Source organism: Sparus aurata, chromosome 18 (genome assembly GCF_900880675.1).
Source record: "Sparus aurata chromosome 18, fSpaAur1.1, whole genome shotgun sequence".
Classification (NCBI taxonomy): domain Eukaryota; kingdom Metazoa; phylum Chordata; class Actinopteri; order Spariformes; family Sparidae; genus Sparus; species Sparus aurata.
Genome location: NC_044204.1, coordinates 24,825,173 through 24,852,980, shown reverse-complemented (window position 1 = coordinate 24,852,980; position 27,808 = coordinate 24,825,173). Strand labels below are relative to the sequence as shown.

At 41.6% G+C, this 27,808-nt stretch overlaps 4 protein-coding genes across 6 annotated transcripts in view; all 4 read right to left on the bottom strand.

The window, feature by feature from the left end:
- The window catches only part of LOC115568595 (protocadherin alpha-C2-like), a 195,076-nt gene extending 181,928 nt beyond the window's left edge, over positions 1-13,148 (bottom strand). The window contains exon 1 of one of the 3 annotated variants that reach the window (XM_030396033.1): positions 10,645-13,148. In XM_030396033.1, the coding sequence (XP_030251893.1) occupies positions 10,645-13,017 (2,373 nt within the window). In that variant the 5' untranslated portion in view covers positions 13,018-13,148. Of the gene's footprint in view, positions 1-371; positions 2,882-3,761; positions 6,250-10,644 lie in introns of those variants that run through there. The other 2 variants (XM_030396040.1, XM_030396041.1) reach the window with 2 other exon arrangements.
- Positions 7,316-9,877, bottom strand: LOC115568636 (protocadherin alpha-8-like). Its single transcript, XM_030396135.1, has one exon. The coding sequence runs from the start codon at positions 9,680-9,682 to the stop codon at positions 7,331-7,333; it is 2,352 nt and encodes a 783-aa protein (XP_030251995.1). The 5' UTR covers positions 9,683-9,877; the 3' UTR covers positions 7,316-7,330.
- A 970-nt stretch (positions 13,149-14,118) lies between the features above and the next one.
- Positions 14,119-26,585, bottom strand: LOC115568651 (protocadherin alpha-8-like). The gene is made up of 2 exons (XM_030396152.1): positions 24,840-26,585; positions 14,119-14,904 (listed from the first exon to the last, which is right to left on the bottom strand). Exons 1-2 carry the CDS (start codon positions 26,421-26,423, stop codon positions 14,119-14,121), a joined length of 2,370 nt encoding a protein of 789 aa, XP_030252012.1. The 5' UTR covers positions 26,424-26,585.
- LOC115568859 (protocadherin alpha-3-like) lies at positions 20,768-23,379 on the bottom strand. The gene has a single exon (XM_030396524.1). It carries the CDS (start codon positions 23,168-23,170, stop codon positions 20,768-20,770), a length of 2,403 nt encoding a protein of 800 aa, XP_030252384.1. The 5' UTR covers positions 23,171-23,379.
- Positions 26,586-27,808: the final 1,223 nt, after the last annotated feature.

Here is a 27,808-nt window from a genome sequence, read left to right as displayed (position 1 = left end):
ATAAACACTGTACATGAAGAGAAGACTCAGTGGCCATCGCACATTTAATCAGTAACACTCACACTTAAGAACGTATTAATCACAATGTTATATATCTATTTTGTTCACTGGATATTTAGAAGTGGAATGCCATTTCATAAAATATATATGTATAGAAACACCGACCAATAGCAAAGCCTCATACTATACAATAGCTAGGTTGTTGGATATATAAATGAAAAAGAGAAAATTATTGTGTTTTTAAAATTGACATCCATTGCTGAAACTGTCTTTGAGCGGAAAAGGCTGTTTGATTTGTTCAATAATGTATGTGACTAATAATGAATTTCTGCACACGAGCCTGAGAAAAAAAACATTTAAATATGTCTTACCTCTCCAGATCCTCTCCTCCTGTCAGGGAGCACTAGAGTATTAGCATGGCTGCCAGGGACTATAGTAGATCCTATACTCATTCTGGGTCCAACTAACATGTAGCGTTTGTCTCCAGATCTGTACTGGATGCTGTGACACAGAGTCCCGTCATAATTAGTCTCTTGGAGATATTTAGAAGTATAGTCTGTGGATTTGGAGCACTGCATCGCAATCAGCACGATGATACTGATGATAAAAAGTACAGAGACTGAGCCCAAAGTTATCATCAGATAAAATGTCACATTGTCCTCCTCGTCAACTTTAGTGGTACTTTTAACATCAGAAGCAGCAAAAGCCTCTTTGGGCTCCACCAGTTTGACAATGACAGTAGCTGTTGCTGACAGAGAAACGTTCCCGTTGTCTTTGACCAGTATGAGCAGTTTATGCTCAGCCTCGTCTGTCTCTGTGAATGAGCGATGTGTTCTGATCTGTCCTGTATAGCGGTCCAAACCAAAGAGACTGTGGTCAGTGACTTCCTGCAGTGAAAACAGTAACCAGCCGTTATATCCTATATCAGCGTCATAGGCTCTGACTTTAGTCACCAAGTGTCCTGCGTTCACATTGCGGGGAATCTCCTCCACACCTTCAGCAGAACCGTTGGAGCTGACTGGATACAGGATGACTGGAGCGTTGTCGTTCTGATCCAGAATGAACACGTTCACTGTGACGTTGCTGCTCAGTGACGGAGTTCCAGAATCTGTGGCCACGACTTGGAACTGGAACTTTTTCAGAACCTCAAAGTCAAAACTTTTTAGAGCTGTGATGTGTCCATTATCAGGGTTTACATTGAGGAAAGACATGATGTCATTCTGACTCCCTTCTCTCACAATATGATATGAAATCGCTGCATTATCATTCAGATCTTTGTCTGTTGCTCTGACAGAGAATATTGACGCTCCAGCCACATTATTTTCTACCAGATAAAACTGTAATGGATTTTGTTCAAAATGTGGTCTGTTGTCATTTACATCTGATATCTGAATATTTAATGTTTTAAAAGTAGATAAGGGAGGTTCACCACAGTCAGTGGCTTTTATTATTATTTCATAATGTGACACCTCCTCTCGATCCAGAAATCCTTTAGTGACAACTGAATATATGTTTTCTTTATAAGAAGGTTTTAATTCAAAAGGCACGTCTGAGATTATACTGGAAATTATTTTACCATTGACACCAGAGTCTTTATCTATCACACTGATTAGTGAAATAACTGTTCCAGGTTTTGAGTCTTCAGACACTGTACTTGACAGAGATGTTACTTCTATTCTTGGTGGATTATCATTGACGTCTATTATCTTTATAATGACTCTACACTCACCTGTCAGTGGAGGTGTTCCTTTATCTGATGCCTCTACGTCCAGTTTATAAACGTCACTGTCTTCATAGTCCAGTATTCCTTTTACTCTTATTTCTCCAGTTAATTTGTCTAATTCAAAGATGTCATAGACCTTTCGCCTCAATGTTTTACCAAGATTGTATTCAATTTCTCCATTACTTCCTTCATCAGGGTCTGTTGCATTCATTCTAAATATTGAAGTGCCGACTGGAACATTTTCTTGTATTGAAATCTGATAAATCTCCTGACTAAACACTGGGCGATTATCATTACTGTCAAGAACAATAATAGAAACGTTCAGTGTGCCTGATCTTGGAGGTTTACCTCCATCAACTGCTGTAACCAGCAGCGTGTGTTTGTCCTTTTGTTCTCTGTCTAAGGATTTCTTCAGCACTAAAAATGGTATTTTGTCCTCGTCGCTTTGACGGATGTCCACTTCAAAATTTTCGTTTGAAGTTAGAGTGTATGTACGGATAGAATTAATTCCAGCATCGGGGTCTCGAGCCGTGTGCAGTTGAAATCGCCTCCCAGGTAATGTATGCTCAGCTATTTCAAATCTCTGTTCTTTTTCAAGAAAACTAGGAGAGTGATCATTTACATCAGTAATTTCCACAACTACATGGTGCATTTCTAAAGGGTTTTCAACAAGGATTTTTAGCTCCATTAGACAAGCACCGCTGCTCTGACAGAGCTCCTCTCTGTCTATACGCTTATGGACAAACAATACTCCATTATTCTGGTTTACTTCAAAGATCGTGTCCTCGCTTCCAGATACAACGCGGAACCGTCGATCAATCAAAGAGGTGATATCAAGGCCAAGATCCTTTGCAACATTTCCAACAGCTGTTCCGTCTTTTACCTCCTCTGGAACCGAGTATCTTATCTGACCCAGCGCCTGTTTTCCGAAAAGCAGCAGCAGAGCGACATGAAGAGCAAACCAGAAGCAGTCCATTGTTCGAAATTTCGTTACGGTCCCCATCGTTATCCAACAACACACAAGAAAGCTCTTAATGCCACAAGCCGTTATTTATGTCCAGCCCGCTGACTATCGCATATTTGCAAAACGCAAAACCTTATTCCATCGTCTGGTGGGCATGATCCAAATACGGCTGTGCCCTCTTCTGTAGGAAACAAAAGCCTTGAAAGGGGAGGGACACAGTCGTCTATGGTTTCATGATGTAATAGTGACACCCAGAGGTAATCAGCAAGGATACATTTGACCAAATGTAATTTATGTTTTACTCACCGGCCCGAAAACAACCGACGGAAATATCTTAGAGAAAATAATTTCAACATAATTTCATAGCATGACTGTTCAATTTTTTTTTACTATGTCCTTCTCCATTTGTTCATGTGCCTCTCCTTCGCCATGACAACTTAGATATCGACGTTACACTTTCATAGATGCTCATTAAGTGACACTGTTATTAAGTGACACTGTAACATAGATGTAGGGATCATGCAATTATGCTTTTCAGTACCCTCTTCTAACACTGCAATTCACGTACACCCGTTTCAGCACCACGGACAGCAGTCGTTGTAGAGCCTTTTTTCTCCAATCACAAAAGTATTTCAGTGACAAAACAATTAAGTTCGCTAATACTGATTAAAAAAAAAAGAAAAGAAAAAAAGAACTCAACAGAGACACTGCAACATATTCAACCATTTCACTCACTTGCTGGATAGAAGTGAAAATACCATGAGACCAAACTTTTACAGACTTGCTGCTTATAATATCCTTAAATCAGACCATAATTGCTCTGCTACTTACTTGAGTTGTTACACCATTTAAGTCAAAGAGCACTCAGTGTGACGAAGGAGACATATAACTCAAAATAAACCGGACACAGCCCATTGCGTTTTATACACGAAGCAGCACACTGTTGTTTAAGTTTGGTGTGAAATATGTTTGGTACTCTTCTTTGTACAAACAGCTTTCAAGACATGACAAAAGGGTCAAAAAAGCAGGTAAAAAATGAACTTCATACCTAAATGAAGCCTGTTAAAGTCTTACCTCTCCAGACGGACGTCTTCTGTCAGGGAGTACCAGTGTATTAGCATGGCTGCCAGGGACTATAGTAGATCCTATACTCATTCTGGGTCCAACTAACATGTAGCGTTTGTCTCCAGATCTGTACTGGATGCTGTGACACAGAGTCCCGTCATAATTAGTCTCTTGTAGATATTTAGAAGTATAGTCTGTGGATTTGGAGCACTGCATCGCAATCAGCACGATGATACTGATGATAAAAAGTACAGAGACTGAGCCCAAAGTTATCATCAGATAAAATGTCACATTGTCCTCCTCGTCAACTTTAGTGGCACTTTTAACATCAGAAGCAGCAAAAGCCTCTTTGGGCTCCACCAGTTTGACAATGACAGTAGCTGTTGCTGACAGAGAAACGTTCCCGTTGTCTTTGACCAGTATGAGCAGTTTATGCTCAGCCTCGTCTGTCTCTGTGAATGAGCGATGTGTTCTGATCTGTCCTGTATAGCGGTCCAAACCAAAGAGACTGTGGTCAGTGACTTCCTGCAGTGAAAACAGTAACCAGCCGTTATATCCTATATCAGCGTCATAGGCTCTGACTTTAGTCACCAAGTGTCCTGCGTTCACATTACGGGGAATCTCCTCCACACCTTCAGCAGAACCGTTGGAGCTGACTGGATACAGGATGACTGGAGCGTTGTCGTTCTGATCCAGAATGAACACGTTCACTGTGACGTTGCTGCTCAGTGACGGAGTTCCAGAATCTGTGGCGACAACTTGGAACTGGAATTTTTTCAGAACCTCAAAGTCAAAACTTTTTAGAGCTGTGATGTGTCCATTATCAGAGTTTACATTTAGGAAAGACATGATGTCATTCTGAGCCCCTTCTCTCACAATATGATATGAAATCGCTGCATTATCATTCAAATCTTTGTCTGTTGCGCTGACAGAGAATATTGACGCTCCAGCCAAATTATTTTCTACCAGATAAAACTGTAATGGATTGTGTTCAAAATGTGGTCTGTTGTCATTTACATCTGATATCTGAATATTTAATGTTTTAAAAGTAGATAAGGGAGGTTCACCACAGTCAGTGGCTTTTATTATTATTTCATAATGTGACACCTGCTCTCGATCCAGAAATCCTTTAGTGACAACTGAAAATATGTTTTCTTTATAAGAAGGTTTTAATTCAAAAGGCACGTCATTTGATATGTGTGAAATAATTTTTCCATTCACACCAGAGTCTTTATCCTTCACACTAAGTAATGAAATGACTGTCCCAGGTTTTGAGTCTTCAGACACTGTATTTGACAGAGATGTTACTTCTATTTCTGGTGGATTATCATTAACGTCTTTTATCTTAATTATGACTCTACACTCACCTGTCAGTGGAGGTGTTCCTTTATCTGATGCCTCAACATCCAGTTCATATACTTCGTTTTCTTCATAGTCCACTATTCCTTTCACTCTAATCTCCCCAGTTAATTTTTCCAACTCAAATATTTCATAGACTTTTTTCTTCAGAGTTTTACCAAGATTGTATTCAATTTCTCCATTACTGCTTTCATCAGGGTCTGTTGCATTCATTCTAAATATTGAAGTACCGACTGGAACATTTTCTTGTATTGAAATCTGATAAATCTCCTGACTAAACACTGGACGATTATCATTACTGTCAAGAACAATGATAGAAACGTTCAGTGTGCCTGATCTTGGAGGTTTACCTCCATCAACCGCTGTAACCAGCAGCGTGTGTTTGTCCTTTTGTTCTCTGTCTAACGATTTCTTCAGCACTAAAAATGGCACCTTGCCAGCATCACCTTGACGGATATTTACCTCAAAATGTTCATTTGAAGTTAGCGTGTATGTACGAATAGAATTAATACCAGCATCGGGGTCTTGAGCAGTGTGCAGTTGAAATCGTCTTCCTGGTAGTGTATGCTCGGCTATTTCAAATGTTTGCTCTCTTTCTGGAAAACTAGGAGAGTGATCATTTACATCAGTAATTTCTACAACTACATAGTGCATTTCTAAAGGGTTTTCAACAAGGATTTTAAGCTCCATTAGACAAGCACCGCTGCCCTGACAGAGCTCCTCTCTGTCGATATGCTTATGGACAAACAATACTCCATTATCCTGGTTTACTTCAAAAATAGCGTCTTCGCTTCCAGACACAACGCGGAACCGTCGATCAATCAAAGAGGTGATATCAAGGCCAAGATCCTTCGCAACATTTCCAACAACAGTTCCCACTTCGACCTCCTCTGGAACCGAGTATCTTGTCTGAGCCACAGCCTGTGTTCCGAAAAGCAGCAGCAGAGCGACATGAAGAGCAAACCAGAAGCAGTCCATCGTTCGAATTTGTGTATCCGTCCCCATCGTTATCCAACAACACACAAAGGAGACTGTTAATGCGACAAACTATGATTTATGGCCAATCCGCTGAATATCCATCTTCATAGAACGCGCAGCGTGAATTCAGCGGCCGGTGTGTTGCGTTCAAACGCTGTCGTTGCTCTGCTAAGATGACAAAGAAAAGCATCCTGAGGGGAGGGACGACGTATAGTGAGGTTTCCCGGTGTAGTAGTGACACCCAGAGGTAATGACTGAGAACAAACTTAACCACATATATTTTTTGTTCTCTTTTAAAATTAATATTCCAAGTCCGTGGGAGCATAAAGTAATGTGTAAGGTGCCTTGATAATTGGTCTAGCTTTCGGCCTCTTTTTCACTCGCTCTCTACTCGTTAATTGAAAGATTTTGAAGCGATACATTCCTTAAGTGTGCTGGCATCTACCAATGACCACTCTGGTCTTCAACAGAATACTATTCACTGTGGGGTTGTTTTGAATATTGTATTATTGTTTGACGTGTTCATGCGTTTCAGCACCATTGACAGCAGCCATAACTCGTTGCACAGCCTTTCCCTTTAACAACAGAAATAATTAAACTTCAAGCCGACTTTCCCTTTAATGACAGCAAAAATCTACTTTAAGACCACTAAGTCCAGGCATATTGCACAACGCAACAGAAACATTGCAACAGCTTCAAATCCCCTGTCAAAAACGTAGTGCCCACATACTTAATACAGACAATGGTTAATCTGTTTCGCTTGAAAACAATAAACTTTCATTTCAGCACCATGGAGAGTGACCACAGTCAAGGAAAAATCTGTCTTTTTTTTTCTTTTTCTTTTTTTATAAAGGATCAGCCCCTTTATGTATTTCAAGCTTGTTATGATTCATCATGTTCATAAATGTGTGTGGTCATCAACAGGAAACACAACCAGTTAAAGTACATCAGAGTTGCTGTTGCAGACGGAGTTATGGAGCCACATTTAGCATTTTTAACCTTGACTTTCAATTTTTTATATCATTTTTTGTAAAGGAGCAGTTCGTATGTGATGAATGAGACATGAAGAATAGAAACAAATCTTTTGGATTCTGTTCATGAAAGTAGGAGACTTAAAAAAAAGAATTAGACTTTGCTGTGAGTTATATTTGTTCTGTTCGCTGTGAAAACAGATTGAGAGATAGAAGAAATGTTTCAGCAATAAACAAGCAATGGACTGTATGCTTAAATACAGATTAAAACTATGTTTTTAAAAATCTTACCTCTGTAGATCCCCTCCTCCTGTCAGGGAGCACTAGTGTATTAGCATGGCTGCCAGGGACTATAGTAGATCCTATACTCATTCTGGGTCCAACTAACATGTAGCGTTTGTCTCCAGATCTGTACTGGATGCTGTGACACAGAGTCCCGTCATAATTAGTCTCTTGTAGATATTTAGAAGTATAGTCTGTGGATTTGGAGCACTGCATCGCAATCAGCACGATGATACTGATGATAAAAAGTACAGAGACTGAGCCCAAAGTTATCATCAGATAAAATGTCACATTGTCCTCCTCGTCAACTTTAGTGGCACTTTTAACATCAGAAGCAGCAAAAGCTTCTTTGGGCTCCACCAGTTTGACAATGACAGTAGCTGTTGCTGACAGAGAAACGTTCCCATTGTCTTTGACCAGTATGAGCAGTTTATGCTCAGCCTCGTCTGTCTCTGTGAATGAGCGATGTGTTCTGATCTGTCCTGTATAGCGGTCCAAACCAAAGAGACTGTGGTCAGTGACTTCCTGCAGTGAAAACAGTAACCAGCCGTTATATCCTATATCAGCGTCATAGGCTCTGACTTTAGTCACCAAGTGTCCCGCGTTCACATTGCGGGGAATCTCCTCCACACCTTCAGCAGAACCGTTGGAGCTGACTGGATACAGGATGACTGGAGCGTTGTCGTTCTGATCCAGAATGAACACGTTCACTGTGACGTTGCTGCTCAGTGACGGAGTTCCAGAATCTGTGGCGACAACTTGGAACTGGAACTTTTTCAGAACCTCAAAGTCAAAACTTTTTAGAGCGGATATTTGTCCATTATCTGAATTTATATTCAGAAAAGATGCCATATCCTTATGGCCGCTTTCCCCTCTTATTATACGATAGGACACTACGGCATTGTCGTTTAAGTCTTTATCAAATGCACTCACGGAAAATATTGACGCGCCAGGAGCATTGTTCTCCGTTAAATATAATTCTAGTGGACTCTGTGAGAACTCTGGCGTGTTATCATTCACATCTGACACCTGAATACTCAGAGTTTTGAACGTGGAAAGTGGAGGCTCGCCATAGTCTGTCGCTGTGATCGATATGTCATAATGTGACACACTTTCCCTGTCCAGTTTTTCTTTTGTCACTAATGAATACATATTCTCTTTAAACGACGGTTTTAATTCAAACGGCACATTTCCCGTCAGACTGCACTGGACTTTGCCATTGAGGCCAGAATCAATGTCTGTGACACTGATCAGAGAAATCACAGTGCCGTGTTTTGAATCCTCGGGGACCATGCTCGATATTGACGTCACTTCTATTTCTGGTTTGTTGTCGTTGACATCTTGGATCTTTATTATAACTCTGCAGTCCGTTGTCATCGGAGGCTGACCCCTGTCAGAGGCTTGGACGTCTAATTTGAAAACATAAGCGGTCTCATAGTCAATTTGTCCCTTAACTCGAATTTCGCCCGTATTTCTGTCTAGACTAAAAAGCTCCAACACCTTGGAATTAGTGTCACCTCCAAACGCATACTCCACATCCCCGTTAGTTCCCTCATCTAGATCAGTTGCCTGGACTTTTATCACCACCGTCTCTAAAGCAACATTTTCTTTCAATACCACAGAATAAACCTCTTTCGAAAAACTTGGTCTGTTATCATTGATATCCAGAACTTTTATTGTAATATTAAGATTTGCTGATTTCGGCGGCGTCCCTCCATCCATAGCGGTTAAAATCAAGCTGTGGTTTATTTTCTGCTCTCTGTCCAAGGGCCTCTGCAACACCAAAAAGGGGATCTTATCGTCGCCCCTGTCTCGTATTTCAAGATTAAAATGTTCGTTCTGACTGAGTTTATAGCGCTGGACTGAATTTATTCCAACATCTGGATCACGGGCGCCTGGTAGCTGAAATCGTGCTCCCGGCAGAGTATTTTCTGCTATTTCTATAAGCTTCTCTTTCTCGACAAACGTCGGTGCATGGTCATTCGCATCTGTTATTTCCACCGTGACATAATGAATTTCGAGTGGGTTTTCAACAACTATTTTCACATCTATTGAGCAAGCACCGTTTCTATCGCACAGCTGCTCTCGGTCGAGATTTTTATGCACATACAGAACCCCATTGTTCGGGTTTACCTCAAACAGCGCGTCCTGAGCTCCAGACACAATGCGAAAACGCCTGTTCGCCAGGCTACTGACATCGAGTCCCAAATCCTTGGCAACATTTCCAATGATAGCTCCCACTTTAACTTCCTCTGGGGTCGAGTATTTTATCTGAGCTGAAACCAGCTCGCCAAAGCAACACAGCAGGGAGAAAAGCAGAGCGCACGACCAGGACATCATTCCGCCTCTTTGTCCTTTGTCCTCTTCGGCGTAATCATCTGAAAACAGCGCCCACAAAAATCTTCAGCTCAAAACACCTCCAGTTCTCCTGAGTTTAAATGTCAGGAAGACACGTTCGTGGATGATATGTCCAGAACAAAATCCGAAACGATGTGATTCTTTGTGGTCGAGCTGAAAAGAACACACTTGAAAGGGGCAGAGTCTATTCTGAATGAAGTCTGAGCAAATCCCTACTGTAACACTGACACCCAGTGGACCATTCACTGCATTCATTTCGTATGAAGGAGAGATTTAATATTGGCCATCATTCCACCGAAGTGAAACATTTCCGAAACGAAGTCTCACAAAATGCTCCAAAAACAAAATTTTGAGTATTCAAGATACTCTTCTCCATAGGCAAGCTTACCACTAGGCAGCTGACAGCTATGCAAAATCCCAGTTTATAGCAACAGTCACACCCAGACACCCTGTCAGCGACTACAGAAGTGTTTGCAGTGCTACAGTAAACCGTGACAGGACTTAAGATGCTAAAGACAAGCGTTCAGCACCATGGACAGCGCACATCAGTGTTAGTATGAAAGCTTTACTGAACAAATGGTCAAAGTAACCTTTCAAGTGTCCTGAAATAAGAAATATAACCGTCTATTATAGCTTTTTCTTTAATAAAAACAAAAAACAAACTCACCACTAAAATTACCACTACTCAGCTTTATCACGGTCACGGTACAAAACTATATTATGCTCGAGAGAGTGTGACCTAAATAACCAACACACATTATACAAATTTGACGGAAGCGAAACATGAAACATTGCGGAGGCCAAAATCACATGTCAACAATTAGGCTCTTTCACAAAGGCAAACATGGAGATATGAATACGAATGACGTCATTCATTCTACAGCAAGTGTAAGACAAAATAAGATCCTCAGTAGAAGTGATGTAAAATCATACTTTCGTCTTACCTCTCCAGACGGACGTCTCCTGTCAGGGAGCACTAGAGTATTAGCATGGCTGCCAGGGACTATAGTAGATCCTATACTCATTCTGGGTCCAACTAACATGTAGCGTTTGTCTCCAGATCTGTACTGGATGCTGTGACACAGAGTCCCGTCATAATTAGTCTCTTGTAGATATTTAGAAGTATAGTCTGTGGATTTGGAGCACTGCATCGCAATCAGCACGATGATACTGATGATAAAAAGTACAGAGACTGAGCCCAAAGTTATCATCAGATAAAATGTCACATTGTCCTCCTCGTCAACTTTAGTGGCACTTTTAACATCAGAAGCAGCAAAAGCCTCTTTGGGCTCCACCAGTTTGACAATGACAGTAGCTGTTGCTGAGAGAGAAACGTTCCCATTGTCTTTGACCAGTATGAGCAGTTTATGCTCAGCCTCGTCTGTCTCTGTGAATGAGCGATGTGTTCTTATCTGTCCTGTATAGCGGTCCAAACCAAAGAGACTGTGGTCAGTGACTTCCTGCAGTGAAAACAGTAACCAGCCGTTATATCCTATATCAGCGTCATAGGCTCTGACTTTAGTCACCAAGTGTCCTGCGTTCACATTGCGGGGAATCTCCTCCACACCTTCAGCAGAACCGTTGGTGCTGACTGGATACAGGATGACTGGAGCGTTGTCGTTCTGATCCAGAATGAACACGTTCACTGTGACGTTGCTGCTCAGTGACGGAGTTCCAGAATCTGTGGCGACGACTTGGAACTGGAACTTTTTCAGAACCTCAAAGTCAAAACTTTTTAGAGCTGTGATGTGTCCATTATCAGAGTTTACATTTAGGAAAGACATGATGTCATTCTGACTCCCTTCTCTCACAATATGATATGAAATCGCTGCATTATCATTCAGATCTTTGTCTGTTGCGCTGACAGAGAATATTGACGCTCCAGCCACATTATTTTCTACCAGATAAAACTGTAATGGATTTTGTTCAAAATGTGGTCTGTTGTCATTTACATCTGATATCTGAATATTTAATGTTTTAAAAGTAGATAAGGGAGGTTCACCACAGTCGGTGGCTTTTATTGTTATTTCATAATGTGACACCTGCTCTCGATCCAAAACTCCTTTAGTGACAACTGAAAATATGTTTTCTTTATAAGAAGGTTTTAATTCAAAAGGCACGTCTGAGGTTATACTGGAAATTATTTTTCCATTCACACCCGAGTCTTTATCCTTCATACTGATGAGAGAGACCATTGTTCCCGGTTTTGAGTCTTCTGACACTGTATTTGACAGAGATGTGACTTCTATTTCCGGTGGATTATCATTAACGTCTCTTATCTTAATAATGACTCTACATTCACCTGCGGATGGAGGTGTTCCTTTATCTGATGCCTCAACATCCAGTTCAAAAACGTCGTTTTTTTCATAGTCAACTAATCCTTTCACTCTAATCTCTCCAGTTAATTGGTCCAACTCAAAAATGTCATAGACTTCCTTCTTCAGAGTTTTTACAAGACCGTATTCAATTTCGCTATTTGTTCCTTCATCGGCATCTGTTGCATTCATTCTAAATATTGAAGTACCGACTGGAACATTTTCTTGAATTGCAATCTGATAAATCTCCTGACTAAACACTGGACGATTATCATTACTGTCAAGAACAATAATAGAAACGTTCAGTGTGCCTGATCTTGGAGGTTTACCTCCATCAACCGCTGTAACCAGCAGCGTGTGTTTGTCCTTTTGTTCTCTGTCTAACGATTTCTTCAGCACTAAAAATGGTACCTTATTCTCACCGCTTTGACGGATGTCTACTTCAAAATGTTCATTTGATGTCAATGTGTATGTACGAATAGAATTAGTTCCAGCATCGGGGTCGCGAGCAGCGTGCAGCTGAAATCGCCTTCCTGGCAATATTTGTTCACCTATTTCAAATCTCTGTTCTTTTGTCTGAAAAATAGGTGAGTGATCATTTACATCAGTAATTTCTACAACCACGTAGTGTATTTCCAAAGGGTTTTCCACTATGACTTTTAACTCCATTAGACATGCGCCGCTGCCACGACACAGCTCCTCTCTGTCGATCTTATTCCGGACATAGAGAACCCCATTGTTCTCTTTTACCTCAAAATATGTCTCCTTCGATTCAGACACAACACGGAACCGTCGGTCAGACAAAGAGGAGACGTCGAGTCCAAGATCCTTTGCAACATTTCCAACCGCAGTTCCTTCTTTCACCTCCTCTGGAATAGAATATCTTATTTCTCCCAAAGCGCGTTTACCGACGAGCAGCAATAAAGCGACATGAACTGAGAACAAGGAGGATACCCTTCCTCTGATTTCTCTCTGGGTCCCCATCGTTATCCAACAACTCATCAGCGCAAAAAATCCCGTTACTGCAATCAATTTCTATGTCAAATCCGTTGTGTGTGACAAAATTACGAATGAGACAACACGATTCCATCGGGTGGCGAGCTGATTCAGATGAAATCTGCGTTTTTCAGGGGGCAAACAAAAGCTCTGTGAGGGGAGGGACAACGTGTTCTGTGGTTTCCTAATGTAATACTGACACCCAGAGGTCACTGTTAAAGTACCAGGCTGTTTGCACCAATCTTTTTTCAAAACAGATCACCAAATTCAGACTTCATGCACCATTAACATTTCAGCATGTAAACTCCTGATCAATGTCTTCAATCTGTGTGTCACAGTATGCATAGAATGTCTGTAGTCAGTAGACTTAGTGTGTGTGTGCACCATGTTTTATATGGACAAGAAAGCAAGTGCGTTTCAGCACCATGGGCAGAGATGTGAAACAAACGTCCCACGTGACTGCTTGAGAACACGAGTCCAGCCTGATGCGCAATTTGCTGCACAACCAAATCAACGGAAACGCCTTTAAATTCAAACTTCCCTTTTCGTTGTAGTCCAGGACTTGGATGCATGTTAAGAATATATCACAGAACTTCAACTTAGTTTTTAAAATTCTTACATGCGGCTACATTTCAGAAAAGACGAAAAAAAAAAAAAACTCTTCTGTAACGTAGTAAACACTCATATTGTAGTCTATAAAATCGATGCAAGAAAATCAACTTGAATGTCACTTATCAGCTTGCATAAACTTGCAAATGACACACTGCTGGTAAGTGAAGTATGGACACAACTGTGGAGCAGTGTGGCTCGTATCAACACAGCAAAGCAAAGAAACAAAGCCCACCTGTATCTCTTATGGAAAAGACTCAAAAGGTAACGACACTATCACTACATACACTCTGACGCACGGGTTAAGATACAAATCATATGCATCACACTTAAGCAGATATGTGACATGACCAAGCTTGCTTTTAGCGATTTGGGTGGTACTCTGTGTCATGTGGGACACTGTGGTGATAAACAGGTGATAACAAAGAAAATATGCCATTGACCACAAAGTAATAAGAAAATGGAATACATATAAACATGTTGTACATCACATTGTTTTCAAGCTCTTACCTCTGTAGATCCCCTCCTCCTGTCAGGGAGCACTAGTGTATTAGCATGGCTGCCAGGGACTATAGTAGATCCTATACTCATTCTGGGTCCAACTAACATGTAGCGTTTGTCTCCAGATCTGTACTGGATGCTGTGACACAGAGTCCCGTCATAATTAGTCTCTTGTAGATATTTAGAAGTATAGTCTGTGGATTTGGAGCACTGCATCGCAATCAGCACGATGATACTGATGATAAAAAGTACAGAGACTGAGCCCAAAGTTATCATCAGATAAAATGTCACATTGTCCTCCTCGTCAACTTTAGTGGCACTTTTAACATCAGAAGCAGCAAAAGCCTCTTTGGGCTCCACCAGTTTGACAATGACAGTAGCTGTTGCTGACAGAGAAACGTTCCCGTTGTCTTTGACCAGTATGCGCAGTTTATGCTCAGCCTCGTCTGTCTCTGTGAATGAGCGATGTGTTCTGATCTGTCCTGTATAGCGGTCCAAACCAAAGAGACTGTGGTCAGTGACTTCCTGCAGTGAAAACAGTAACCAGCCGTTATATCCTATATCAGCGTCATAGGCTCTGACTTTTGTCACCAAGTGTCCTGCGTTCACATTGCGGGGAATCTCCTCCACACCTTCAGCAGAACCGTTGGAGCTGACTGGATACAGGATGACTGGAGCGTTGTCGTTCTGATCCAGAATGAACACGTTCACTGTGACGTTGCTGCTCAGTGACGGAGTTCCAGAATCTGTGGCCACAACTTGGAACTGGAACTTTTTCAGAACCTTCAAAGTCGAAAACTTTTCAGAGTTGTGATGTGTCCATTATCAGGGTTTACATTTAGGAAAGACATGATGTCATTCTGACTCCCTTCTCTCACAATATGATATGAAATCGCTGCATTATCATTCACATCTTTGTCTGTTGCGCTGACAGAGAATATTGACGCTCCAGCCACATTATTTTCTACCAGATAAAACTGTAATGGATTTTGTTGAAAATGTGGTCTGTTGTCATTTACATCTGATATCTGAATATCGAGCGTTTTATAAGTAGATAAGGGAGGTTCACCACAGTCAGTGGCTTTTATTATTATTTCATAATGTGACACCTGCTCTCGATCCAGAAATCCTTTAGTGACAACTGAATATATGTTTTCTTTATAAGAAGGTTTTAATTCAAAAGGCACGTCTGAGATTATACTGGAAATTATTTTTCCATTCACACCAGAGTCTTTATCTGTCACACTGATGAGTGAAATAACTGTTCCAGGTTTTGAGTCTTCAGACACTGTATTTGACAGAGATGTTACTTCTATTTCCGGTGGATTATCATTGACGTCTTTTATCTTAATAATGACTCTACACTCACCTGTCAGTGGAGGTGTTCCTTTATCTGATGCCTCCACGTCCAGTTTATAAACGTCGTTTTCTTCATAGTCCACTAATCCTTTTACTCTAATCTCTCCAGTTAATTTGTCTAATTCAAAGATGTCATAGACTTCTTTCTTCAGAGTTTTTACAAGGCTGTATTCAATTTCGCTATTTGTTCCATCATCAGGATCTGTTGCATTCATTCTAAATATTGAAGTACCGACTGGAACATTTTCTTGTATTGAAATCTGATAAATCTCCTGACTAAACACTGGACGATTATCATTACTGTCAAGAACAATAATAGAAACGTTCAGTGTGCCTGATCTTGGAGGTTTACCTCCATCAACTGCTGTAACCAGCAGCGTGTGTTTGTCCTTTTTTTCTCTGTCTAACGATTTCTTCAGCACTAAAAAAGGTATTTTGTCCTCATCGCTTTGACGGATGTCTACTTCAAAGTGATCATTTGATGTCAATGTGTATGTACGAATTGAGTTAATTCCAGCATCGGGGTCGCGAGCTGCGTGTAGCTGAAATCGCCTTCCTGGTAATGTTTGTTCACCTATTTCAAATCTCTGTTCTTTTGCCTGAAAATTAGGTGAGTGATCGTTTACATCAGTTATTTCTACTATTACATGGTGCATCTCCAAAGGGTTTTCAACAAGGATTTTCAACTCCATTAGACATGCGCCGCTACCCCGACACAGTTCCTCTCTGTCGATTTTCTTATGCACATACAGAGCTCCATTGTCCTGGTTTACCTCAAAATATGTCTCCTTAGATCCGGACACAACACGGAACCGTCGGTCAATTAACGAGTTTATGTCGAGGCCAAGATCCTTTGCAACATTTCCAACAGCAGTTCCTTCTTTCACCTCCTCCGGAACAGAGTATCGTATCTGAGCCACAGCCTGCTCTCCGAAAAACAGCAGCAGAGCTAAACCATACACAAGCAAATAGTACTCCAGCGTTCGACTCTGTCCGTCCGTCCCCATCATTATACCTCAACTTGGAGAAAACACAAGCAAGATTTGTACTGCGACAAAAAAAAATCTTTATCTCCAAACCGTTGTTCTTCGCATATTTTTCAAAATGTACAACACGAATACATCGCCCAGCGTGTTTGATTCAAATGCCTGTCCTCCTCTAGCTGGCAAACAAAAGCTTTTTCAGGGGAGGGACAACGTGTTCTATCGTTTCACAATGTTACAGTGACACCCGGAGGTCATCAAACGAAAGTAATAGTCATTATATGGACTTACACTATACATTCAAGGATATACTACATGTTTTTATTTTGTCCAAATCACAATGTCCTGTATACATAGTATAATACAAATGATTTATCTCTATTCCTCTTTCGTGTGTTAAGTGTTAAGTTTCCTGAAATAATTTGTTTTAGGAAGTGTCTTATGTCTTCAAATCAAAACTTTATTACAGAGTCGAGGTCCAGATAAAATACAAGACAAGCCAAGATTGTTATAGAAGTAATAATAAGTTGATAAGTTACTTTGACTCTTCCTAACGTTATTTCCTGTGCACTATTTTCTTCTTCATCACAATTGTTAATGTGTTTCAGTATCAAAGGCAGTCAGAATCAAGCGCTATGTGTCGTCAGTCAGATGTTGCTCAATATATAAGCAACAAAGCCCATACACACTGCACAACAACAGTCAGTACCAACTCCTTTTTTTTTCTTTTTTTTTAATCACTTCATCAGTCTTCGGTTAAAATTCCTTGCAATGTTTAGAGATGCAATTGTCAAATACAAACTGCCCAAACATTCCGAAACATATCGATCATTTCTAGATTTCTATAAGTGCTCTGTTGTGCTTGAGAGCAAAACAAAGCACGTCAGCACCATGGACAGCGGTCATGTCAAAACAAACAGCTGTAACGACTTTAAACATCTTACCTCTCCAGACGGACGTCTTCTGTCAGGGAGCACCAGTGTATTAGCATGGCTTCCAGGGACTATAGTAGATCCTATACTCATTCTGGGTCCAACTAACATGTAGCGTTTGTCTCCAGATCTGTACTGGATGCTGTGACACAGAGTCCCGTCATAATTAGTCTCTTGTAGATATTTAGAAGTATAGTCTGTGGATTTGGAGCACTGCATCGCAATCAGCACGATGATACTGATGATAAAAAGTACAGAGACTGAGCCCAAAGTTATCATCAGATAAAATGTCACATTGTCCTCCTCGTCAACTTTAGTGGCACTTTTGACATCAGAAGCAGCAAAAGCTTCTTTGGGCTCCACCAGTTTGACAATAACAGTAGCTGTTGCTGACAGAGAAACGTTCCCGTTGTCTTTGACCAGTATGAGCAGTTTATGCTCAGCCTCGTCTGTCTCTGTGAATGAGCGATGTGTTCTGATCTGTCCTGTATAGCGGTCCAAACCAAAGAGACTGTGGTCAGTGACTTCCTGCAGTGAAAACAGTAACCAGCCGTTATATCCTATATCAGCGTCATAGGCTCTGACTTTAGTCACCAAGTGTCCTGCGTTCACATTGCGGGGAATCTCCTCCACACCTTCAGCAGAACCGTTGGAGCTGACTGGATACAGGATGACTGGAGCGTTGTCGTTCTGATCCAGAATGAACACGTTCACTGTGACGTTGCTGCTCAGTGACGGAGTTCCAGAATCTGTGGCGACGACTTGAAACTGGAACTTTTTCAGAACTTCAAAGTCAAAACTTTTCAGCGCAGATATTTGTCCATTATCAGAATTTATATTTAAAAACGCTGTCATTTTCACCTGACCACCTTCCTCTCTCACTATATGATAAGTCAGGGCAGCATTTTCATTCAAGTCTTTATCCGAAGCAGTAACAGAAAATATTGGGTTTCCAGGCACGTTATTTTCTACCAGGTAAAGATCAATCGGGTTGTGGGGAAATTGTGGAACATTATCATTGACGTCTGAAACATCAATACTCAGAGTTTTGAATGTGGACAGGGGGGGCTGGCCACAGTCTGTAGCTGTTAGTGTGATGTCATAATGCGAAACTGATTCTCGATCCAGATGCTGTTTCAAAACTAACGAGTACATATTATCTTGGAATGATGGCTTTAAATCGAATGGCACATTTTCTGAAAGACTACATATGACTTTACCGTTTAATCCGGCGTCTTGGTCTGTGATGCTAATAAGAGAAACCACAGTTCCAGGTTTGGAGTCTTCCGGGACCGTGTTTGACAGGGACGTCACCTCTATTTGAGGTTTGTTATCGTTTTTGTCGAGCACTTTGATTATCACCCTGCAATCCGTACTCATTGGAGGCTGTCCTTTGTCACTGGCGTGGACGTCTAACTTAAAAACGTCAACACGCTCAAAGTCAATTTCTCCCTTCACTCGAATCTCACCGGTGTCTTTATCTAAGCTAAACATGTCATATATCTTCCGGTCCAGTTCACTTCCGAAAAAATACTCAATTTCTCCATTTGTGCCCTCATCCACATCAGTTGCCTTTACCGTGATTACACTTGTGTCTGCAGCTACATTTTCAGGTATTGTCACTGAATAGACTTCTTGGTTAAATATAGGATGGTTATCATTTGAGTCGAGAACGATGACAGTGACATTAAGCGTCCCTGATCTCGGTGGATTTCCACCGTCAACTGCGGTCAGAATGAGTCTGTGCTCACTGTGCTTTTCGCGATCCAGAGCCTTTTGCAGAACTAAGAAAGGGATCTTGTCCTCACCTCTCTCTCGAATTTGAATACTGAAATATTCGTTTTGATTTAATTTATACAGGCGCACAGCATTGATGACAACATCTGGATCGCGAGCAGTTGGCAGCTGGAAACGTTTGCCAGGAAGAGTGGACTCAGAAATCTCCAATATTTTTTCTTCCTCCTGGAAGCTCGGTGAATGATCATTTACGTCTATGATTTCTACCCCCACATAATGTATCTCCATTGGGTTCTCAGCTACCATTTTAAGGTTAATCAAACACGGAGTGACGCTCTCGCAAAGCTCCTCTCGGTCGATGTTCTTATGCACATACAAGACGCCATTGTTCTGATTTACTTCAAACTGAGCATCTTTAGTTCCCGAGACAATACGAAACCGTCGTTCTCCCAGCGAACTGATGTCCAATCCGAGATCCTTCGCCACGTTTCCAACAACAGATCCCACCTTTACTTCCTCTGGTACTGAGTACTTTATCTGAGCTGAAACCCGCTCCACACAGCTGAGCAGCACAGAAAAGCGCAGGGCAAACCACCATGACTGTATTCCTCGTCTTTGTCCTCCTGCTCCCATGTTTTCAGGTTTGATTATTATCACATCCACTCACAGGTCCTTTCGAAAAAAGGAAATGGCCTATTCCACAAAATATACAGCTGGAATATATCCCATAATTGCAACGTGTCTGTACAAATGCAACAACGGCACCACTCGTTTCTGTTGACGGTGCTGTCTCCTCTCCGTCGACCAGAACAAAACGCCACTGTGAGGGGCAGGACCAACCAGCTCAGCAGTTGATGCTGATATGACACTGACACCTTGTGGACTGGGCACATTATGACATTTTTATAAGCAACCCGCGACATGAAGCCTGAAACCAGTGTGTTTGCAAATAGTAGCTCCTTAACTATAATTAATTCATAGCTTTGATGACCATTTCTGAATCTATATTTTACAATTTTAGATTTGGATGATCTGTTTTTCTACCGTTCTAGGTAGATACTTTCCCTTCCTTTCTGTATAGCATAACAATAAATTAAGAGACACTTGCTATTGTCATTTAATTACAGCAGTGATAATTGTGTCATTATTGCTTAAGGGTGAATAATTAGTATTCACTAAATGAACATGAGAAAAAAAAATATTTTGGAGACTTTTGGAGACCTAATGCACTGTAATGGATATTACTCTATTGAGTTTCAAGGGTCAGCTAATATACCTCCTAAGTGCAAATGAATAGGAACTACTAGATCGCTCCAGTGGTGGGCAAGATATATCTAGATGTCTAAAAATTATTGTTGAATGGCATGCAACCGCATCAACTTAGAATTGTCCTGGTTATTGTCATCGAGCCAGACAGAAGAATCCCACATTGCAAATCTGTTACTTGGGTCTATTTCATACAAAACAGACTGATTCACAAAAACATGTGACCGGATGTAAGAATACTGACTGAATGGGAACTATAAACTTAATTCAGAACTACACTTTAGTTAACTTGCCATTCATTGCATTGCCAAATGAAAATCCACAGATAAAAAACACAAACAAACTTTCAGCACCATGGACAGCACAATTTCAGGCCAGCAGGGCGAAAAACTTCAGTTGAAATCGAAATAATGCTCTTACCTCTGTAGATCCCCTCCTCCTGTCAGGGAGCACCAGTGTGTTAGCATGGCTGCCAGGGACTATAGTAGATCCTATACTCATTCTAGGTCCAACTAACATGTAGCGTTTGTCTCCAGATCTGTACTGGATGCTGTGACACAGAGTTCCGTCATAATTAGTCTCTTGTAGATATTTAGAAGTATAGTCTGTGGATTTGGAGCACTGCATCGCGATCAGCACGATGATACTGATGATAAAAAGTACAGAGACTGAGCCCAAAGTTATCATCAGATAAAATGTCACATTGTCCTCCTCGTCAACTTTAGTGGCACTCTTAACATCAGAAGCAGCAAAAGCCTCTTTGGGCTCCACCAGTTTGACAATGACAGTAGCTGTTGCTGAGAGAGAAACGTTCCCGTTGTCTTTGACCAGTATGAGCAGTTTATGCTCAGCCTCGTCTGTCTCTGTGAATGAGCGATGTGTTCTGATCTGTCCTGTATAGCGGTCCAAACCAAAGAGACTGTGGTCAGTGACTTCCTGCAGTGAAAACAGTAACCAGCCGTTATATCCTATATCAGCGTCATAGGCTCTGACTTTAGTCACCAAGTGTCCTGCGTTCACATTGCGGGGAATCTCCTCCACACCTTCAGCAGAACCGTTGGAGCTGACTGGATACAGGATGACTGGAGCGTTGTCGTTCTGATCCAGAATGAACACGTTCACTGTGACGTTGCTGCTCAGTGACGGAGTTCCAGAATCTGTGGCGACAACTTGGAACTGGAACTTTTTCAGAACCTCAAAGTCGAAACTTTTCAGTGCAGTTATTTGTCCATTATCTGAATTGACATTGAGGAAAGATGTGATATCACTGTGCTGCCCATCACCTCTCACAATGTGATATGTTATTAGTGCATTTTCATTCAGATCGTTATCAGCAGCACTTACTGAAAATATTGAAGCGCCCGGGGCATTGTTTTCTACAAGATAAAGTTCAAACGGATTCTGACTGAAAATTGGCTTGTTGTCATTGACATCAGACACCTGGACACTCAGAGTCTTCACTGTGGAAAGTGGAGGTTCACCACAGTCAGTTGCTGTTATTGTGATGTCATAATGGGACACCGTTTCTCGATCTAAACGTCCCTTTGTGACAAGAGAGTACATATTTTCCTCAATGGATGGCGTCAAATCAAACGGCACATCACCTGAGATTTTACAAATAACTTTTCCATTGAGACCAGAATCTCTGTCAGTAACACTGATGAGGGAGATGACAGTGCTAGGCTTTGAGCTTTCTGGGACTACGTTAGACAGTGATGTTACTTCAATCTCTGGCTTATTGTCGTTTACATCTTTAATTTTAATTACAACTCTACTCTCAGCTGTCCAAGGTAGCTGGCCTTTATCTGAAGCCTGTAAATCTAGCCTATAAATCTCAGTGTCCTCGAAGTCAACGTTCCCTTTCAAATGAATCTCCCCTGTGACGCTGTCTAATTCAAACGTTTCATGCACTTTTTTCTTCTGTGTTTTTCCAAACGTGTATTCGATTTCACTGTTCAAACCTTCATCTAAATCTGTAGCGTTTAATTTGATTACAAGAGTTCCTATTGGTGCATTCTCATCTAGTGACACAGTATATATGTCTTTGCTGAACACAGGGCGGTTATCATTTGCATCTAGCACTGTTATATTTAAATTTAGACTCCCAGATTTTGACGGACTGCCTCCATCAAGAGCAGTTAACACCAAACGGTGTTCTGCCTTTTGCTCCCTGTCCAGAGGCTTTTTCAGCACTAAGAACGGGATCTTGTCCTCCTCGCTGTCTCTGATTTCAATGTCAAAAAAGTCATTTTGGCTCAGTTTATATAATCGGACTGACTGTGCGCCGACATCAGGGTCTCTGGCTGCATGGATTTGGAAACGAGTACCTGGAGGAGTGTGCTCCGCTATTTCCAGCCGCTGCTCGCTTTCGGGAAACGTCGGTGAATAGTCATTAACGTCCGTTATTTCAACCCCGACGTAATGTATCTCCAGTGGGCTTTCCACTACAATTTTCAGGTTTATCAAACAAACCTTGATGCCTTCGCAGAGCTCTTCCCGGTCCACATTTTTCCCGATGTACAGCACTCCATTGTTTTGACTCAGCTGGAACAGAGCGTGATTGGGCCCCGAAACAATACGAAACCGCCTGTCTGTCAACGTGCTGATGTCGAGTCCTAAATCCTTGGCTACATTTCCAACAGAGGATCCCACCTGCACCTCTTCCGGAACAGAGTATCTTAACTGGGCCACAATCCGCTCCACACAGCACAGCAACACAATCCCGGCAACCCAGCAGCAGTTCACTCGGCGCCTTTGTCCTCGTTCTCTCATTGTGAAGCAAAAAACAAAATAGGGTTTTCTGTGCAGCAAATACAGTGATCCAACTGCTTACAAGAGCAGTCTGATAAGATCCATTTCACGCCTCTCAAACCGACGCTTTCAAACAAATATATAGACCGATATCTATGTTACTACATACAGAGCCTACGATGTGTACTCCGTCAGCAAAGACCCTCTATCAGAAATGATCCCGAGATGGGCAGGGCCTGTGTAGACTGAGCAACACAACCATGAGCACACACTGACACCATGTGGCCTGTGAGCCACAATACGAAATCAAATCACAAGTGTTTTATCTCAACACCTCCTTCTCTATTCCAATCCACTTATATGTCCCTCCATGCTGCCAACTCCTAGAGGATACACGATAAGCTGATGAGGTAAAACGCATCCCAGTCTCACTTTGTGCAGGGTGCTCAGGTCTGCCTCCTCCAGCAAGTCAACTACATGTTTTCTAAGTATGTCAGCAACCACCTGATTAGCTTGTTGTGCAATTTTCGAGTCATCAACAGCACGAGAATTAACACATGCAATACAATGCATCGTTTCTTAAATGGCATGCTACCACATCATCTTCGAATTTGCTCGGTTAATGTCATCGAGCCAGATAGAAGAAACACACCTTTCATATCTGCTACTGAGGTTTATTTCATTTAAAACAGATTGATTCACAAACGTGTGACCTAATGTAATAATACTGAATACTGAACGGGATATATAAACTTAATTCAGAACAACACTTTAGTCAACTTGCCATTCATCGCATTGCCAAATGAAAATCCAGGAATAAAAAACAAAAACAAACTTTCAGCACCATGGACAGCACAAGTTCAGATCAGCAGTGCAAAAAACTTATTTTCAATTAAAATCGAAATAATGCTCTTACCTCTGTAGATCCCCTCCTCCTGTCAGGGAGCACTAGAGTATTAGCATGGCTGCCAGGGACTATAGTAGATCCTATACTCATTCTGGGTCCAACTAACATGTAGCGTTTGTCTCCAGATCTGTACTGGATGCTGTGACACAGAGTCCCGTCATAATTAGTCTCTTGTAGATATTTAGAAGTATAGTCTGTGGATTTGGAGCACTGCATCGCAATCAGCACGATGATACTGATGATAAAAAGTACAGAGACTGAGCCCAAAGTTATCATCAGATAAAATGTCACATTGTCCTCCTTGTCAACTTTAGTGGCACTTTTAACATCAGAAGCAGCAAAAGCTTCTTTGGGCTCCACCAGTTTGACAATGACAGTAGCTGTTGCTGACAGAGAAACGTTCCCATTGTCTTTGACCAGTATGAGCAGTTTATGCTCAGCCTCGTCTGTCTCTGTGAATGAGCGATGTGTTCTGATCTGTCCTGTATAGCGGTCCAAACCAAAGAGACTGTGGTCAGTGACTTCCTGCAGTGAAAACAGTAACCAGCCGTTATATCCTATATCAGCGTCATAGGCTCTGACTTTAGTCACCAAGTGTCCTGCGTTCACATTGCGGGGAATCTCCTCCACACCTTCAGCAGAACCGTTGGAGCTGACTGGATACAGGATGACTGGAGCGTTGTCGTTCTGATCCAGAATGAACACGTTCACTGTGACGTTGCTGCTCAGTGACGGAGTTCCAGAATCTGAGGCTACGACTTGGAACTGGAACTTTTTCAGAACCTCAAAGTCAAAACTTCTCAGCGCAGATATGGTGCCATTGGCTTCATTTATATTCAAAAATGAGGTCACAGTGGGCCCTGGACTCCGGCTGAGTGAATATGAGACAGCCGCATTTTCACCGCCATCAGCATCTAACGCACTCACAGAAAAAATGGACATTCCAGCCTTGTTGTTTTCCGGCACATAAAAAGTATATGGGCTCTCAATGAACAAAGGTCTGTTATCATTAACATCCAGCACATCTACCTGTATCACCTTTGTGGAGGACAGAGCGGGGCTCCCTAAATCCTTTGCTGTTATTGTAATCTCATACATATTTGTTGTCTCTTTATCTAGGTAGTCCTTTGTGACCAAAGAGTAAGACTGACCGTCAGGTGACGGCTTTAAGTCAAAGGGTAAATGAGCGGGAACACTGCACACCACCTGCCCGTTCACACCTGAGTCAAGGTCCGTCACACCCATCAGCGCCACCACGGTACCAGGAAGTGCATCCTCTCGGATGCGACCTGAGAGGGATGTGATTTCTATTTCGGGCGGGTTGTCATTCACATCTTCCACTCTGACAACCACGTTGCAGTGTGTGGAGAGCGACACGGCACCTTTGTCTGAAGCCAGCACCTTTATCTCATACACTTGCTTTTCCTCATAATCAAGGCCCCCCTTCACCGTTAGTCTGCCAGTTTTACTATCCAGATCAAAAGGCTCTGATGAGAGTCCTCTGTGTTTACTCCGTAAAGTATATTCTATCTCACTGTTCATCCCCTCATCTGAGTCTGATGCGTTTACTGTCACCAGGAATGTGCCTGCTGGTGCGTTTTCCTTTATTGTTGTGGTGTATTTTTGTTTATCGCACACCGGTGGGTTGTCGTTTACATCAGATACAACAACGGTGATGTTAATAGTAACAGATTTTGATGGTTTGCCCCCATCTGTAGCTGTCAATAGTAACCAGTGCTGAGCGACTTGTTCTCTATCCAAAGGCCGCTGTAATATCAGGAATGGGACCTTTCCATCCTCTTCAAATTCCTCGGTTTCCAGGCGGAAATACTGGTTATGGTTTATTTTATATGCCTGTAAGGAATTCAAACTAACATCCAGGTCGTGGGCTCCTTCTATCTGAAATCGGGATCCGACTACGGCGGACTCCAGCACCTCTAGTGTGTAGTTCTCCTCAGGAAATTTCGGCTTATTGTCATTTACATCGAGAATCTCAACTATGATTTGGTGCATCTCGAGAGGATTTTCTACCACCGCTTTCAGATTTGTGATGCACGGAACCGTTTGTGCGCACAGCTCCTCCCTGTCGGCTCTCTGGTTGACTAACAGAACTCCGTCTCTCGGGTTTACCTTGAACAGATCCTGCTTTGTCCCCGACACGACGCGCAGATTCCTGTCCGGCAGCCTCCCGAGATCTAATCCAAGGTCTTTGGCTACATTTCCAACAGCAGTGCCTACTTTTACCTCCTCCTGAATGGTGTAACGTATCTGAGCAGAAATTCCCTCCAGCTGAGTCCCAATCAGCAGAGCCAGACAAAAGGAAATCCACACATCCAGCCGTCTTCCTCTTATATCCGTTATCGCCATCTTTTAGCAAAAAAATATTTGAATCAACGGTCTTAAACCCCTCCGCAAAATTATTCTTGAATTTTCAGTTTCATCCCGCGAATAAAATACAATACATGTCCGCAGGAACCATCATACTGACAGAAGAACGAGCGTCCGTTCTTTCACCCCTCTCTTTGGGTTGTTACTGAATGCACATGCAAAAGAAAGCCTCCTCACGTACACACACACAACCTCTGTAGTGATATTTAGTGTAACAGCACCACCCATTGTCACAGGAAGGATGGTGCTTTCAGCTGAGCCTACAGTGTAGCCTATGTATTTTCTGAAATGCTTCCTCACATCTACAGTCAGCCAGTAGACTCTCTTAGCAGGAGCTGAAGTTATTATTAGATCAGTCCAGAAAAGAGTTTCATTTTAGCATCACCCGTGTGTTAAAGGTTGAGTCTTACAAGTGGATTCTGAAAATAGCTATGTAAAAACACATATTTCAAATTAGAGACCGAGGCTTCCGTTTCCAAAATTTGTCAAATATCCCATTTCAAGTTGTTGATTTTAAGCTTTTTATCGTATTATGTATTGTTTTATAATATCCATTCCCTACAACTCGCATATCTAGTCAATAAACATGTGTATTTAAAGTAACAATATAACCTTTAATTGTTAACCTTCACTTATTAAGAAAATAAGCATCCGTTGTATTTTTTCTTGACATTTTAAAGAATGTTGGCAACGAAGTGTTCAAAGATGACAACAATCAGAAATTGCACATGAGGATTTTTAATGATAATCTTTACATTAACAATAAGGACATGTCCTGGAAAGAGCTGTGTTAATTGTAGTATGAGGTAAAGGAGATTTCCCTGAAAGAAGAGTAAAACTCAAACGTAAATCAATCACATATTTGCTCCACATGGCTAGCCAAGCAATTCACTGATAAATTCATTGAAAGTGTACCAGTTGAACACTGGGCTTTATTGTATAGCTGTTTACAGGAAACTTCTAGAGCTGTATCATATTATCATTACGTTTACAGATTACGAACCCTAACATAAAGCGTTAATTTATGTGTCATTGTGTTTGGGACATTGTAGAAGAGCTGCTGATATTCACATTCTGCCTGCTTCAGCTGTGTCATCTACTCAGCACACACCCACAATCTTCCTCTTGCTGCAGCGGTGAGCAGCGACATCTCATGGATTAAACCTGCAAGTGCAGCTCTAATGAACCCACTCTTGTAGTCTGCATTGTTCATACGTAATCGTGCCTTGTGCGTCACGCAGAAGCCTCACCACTCTGCAGCACAGCGTGGAAGAAATAATGGATTTTGTTAGAAAGGGGGTAAATAACGATTGCACTAACAACAACCGGAAAAAAAAGTGACCTACATTTTTAAAAAAAACATT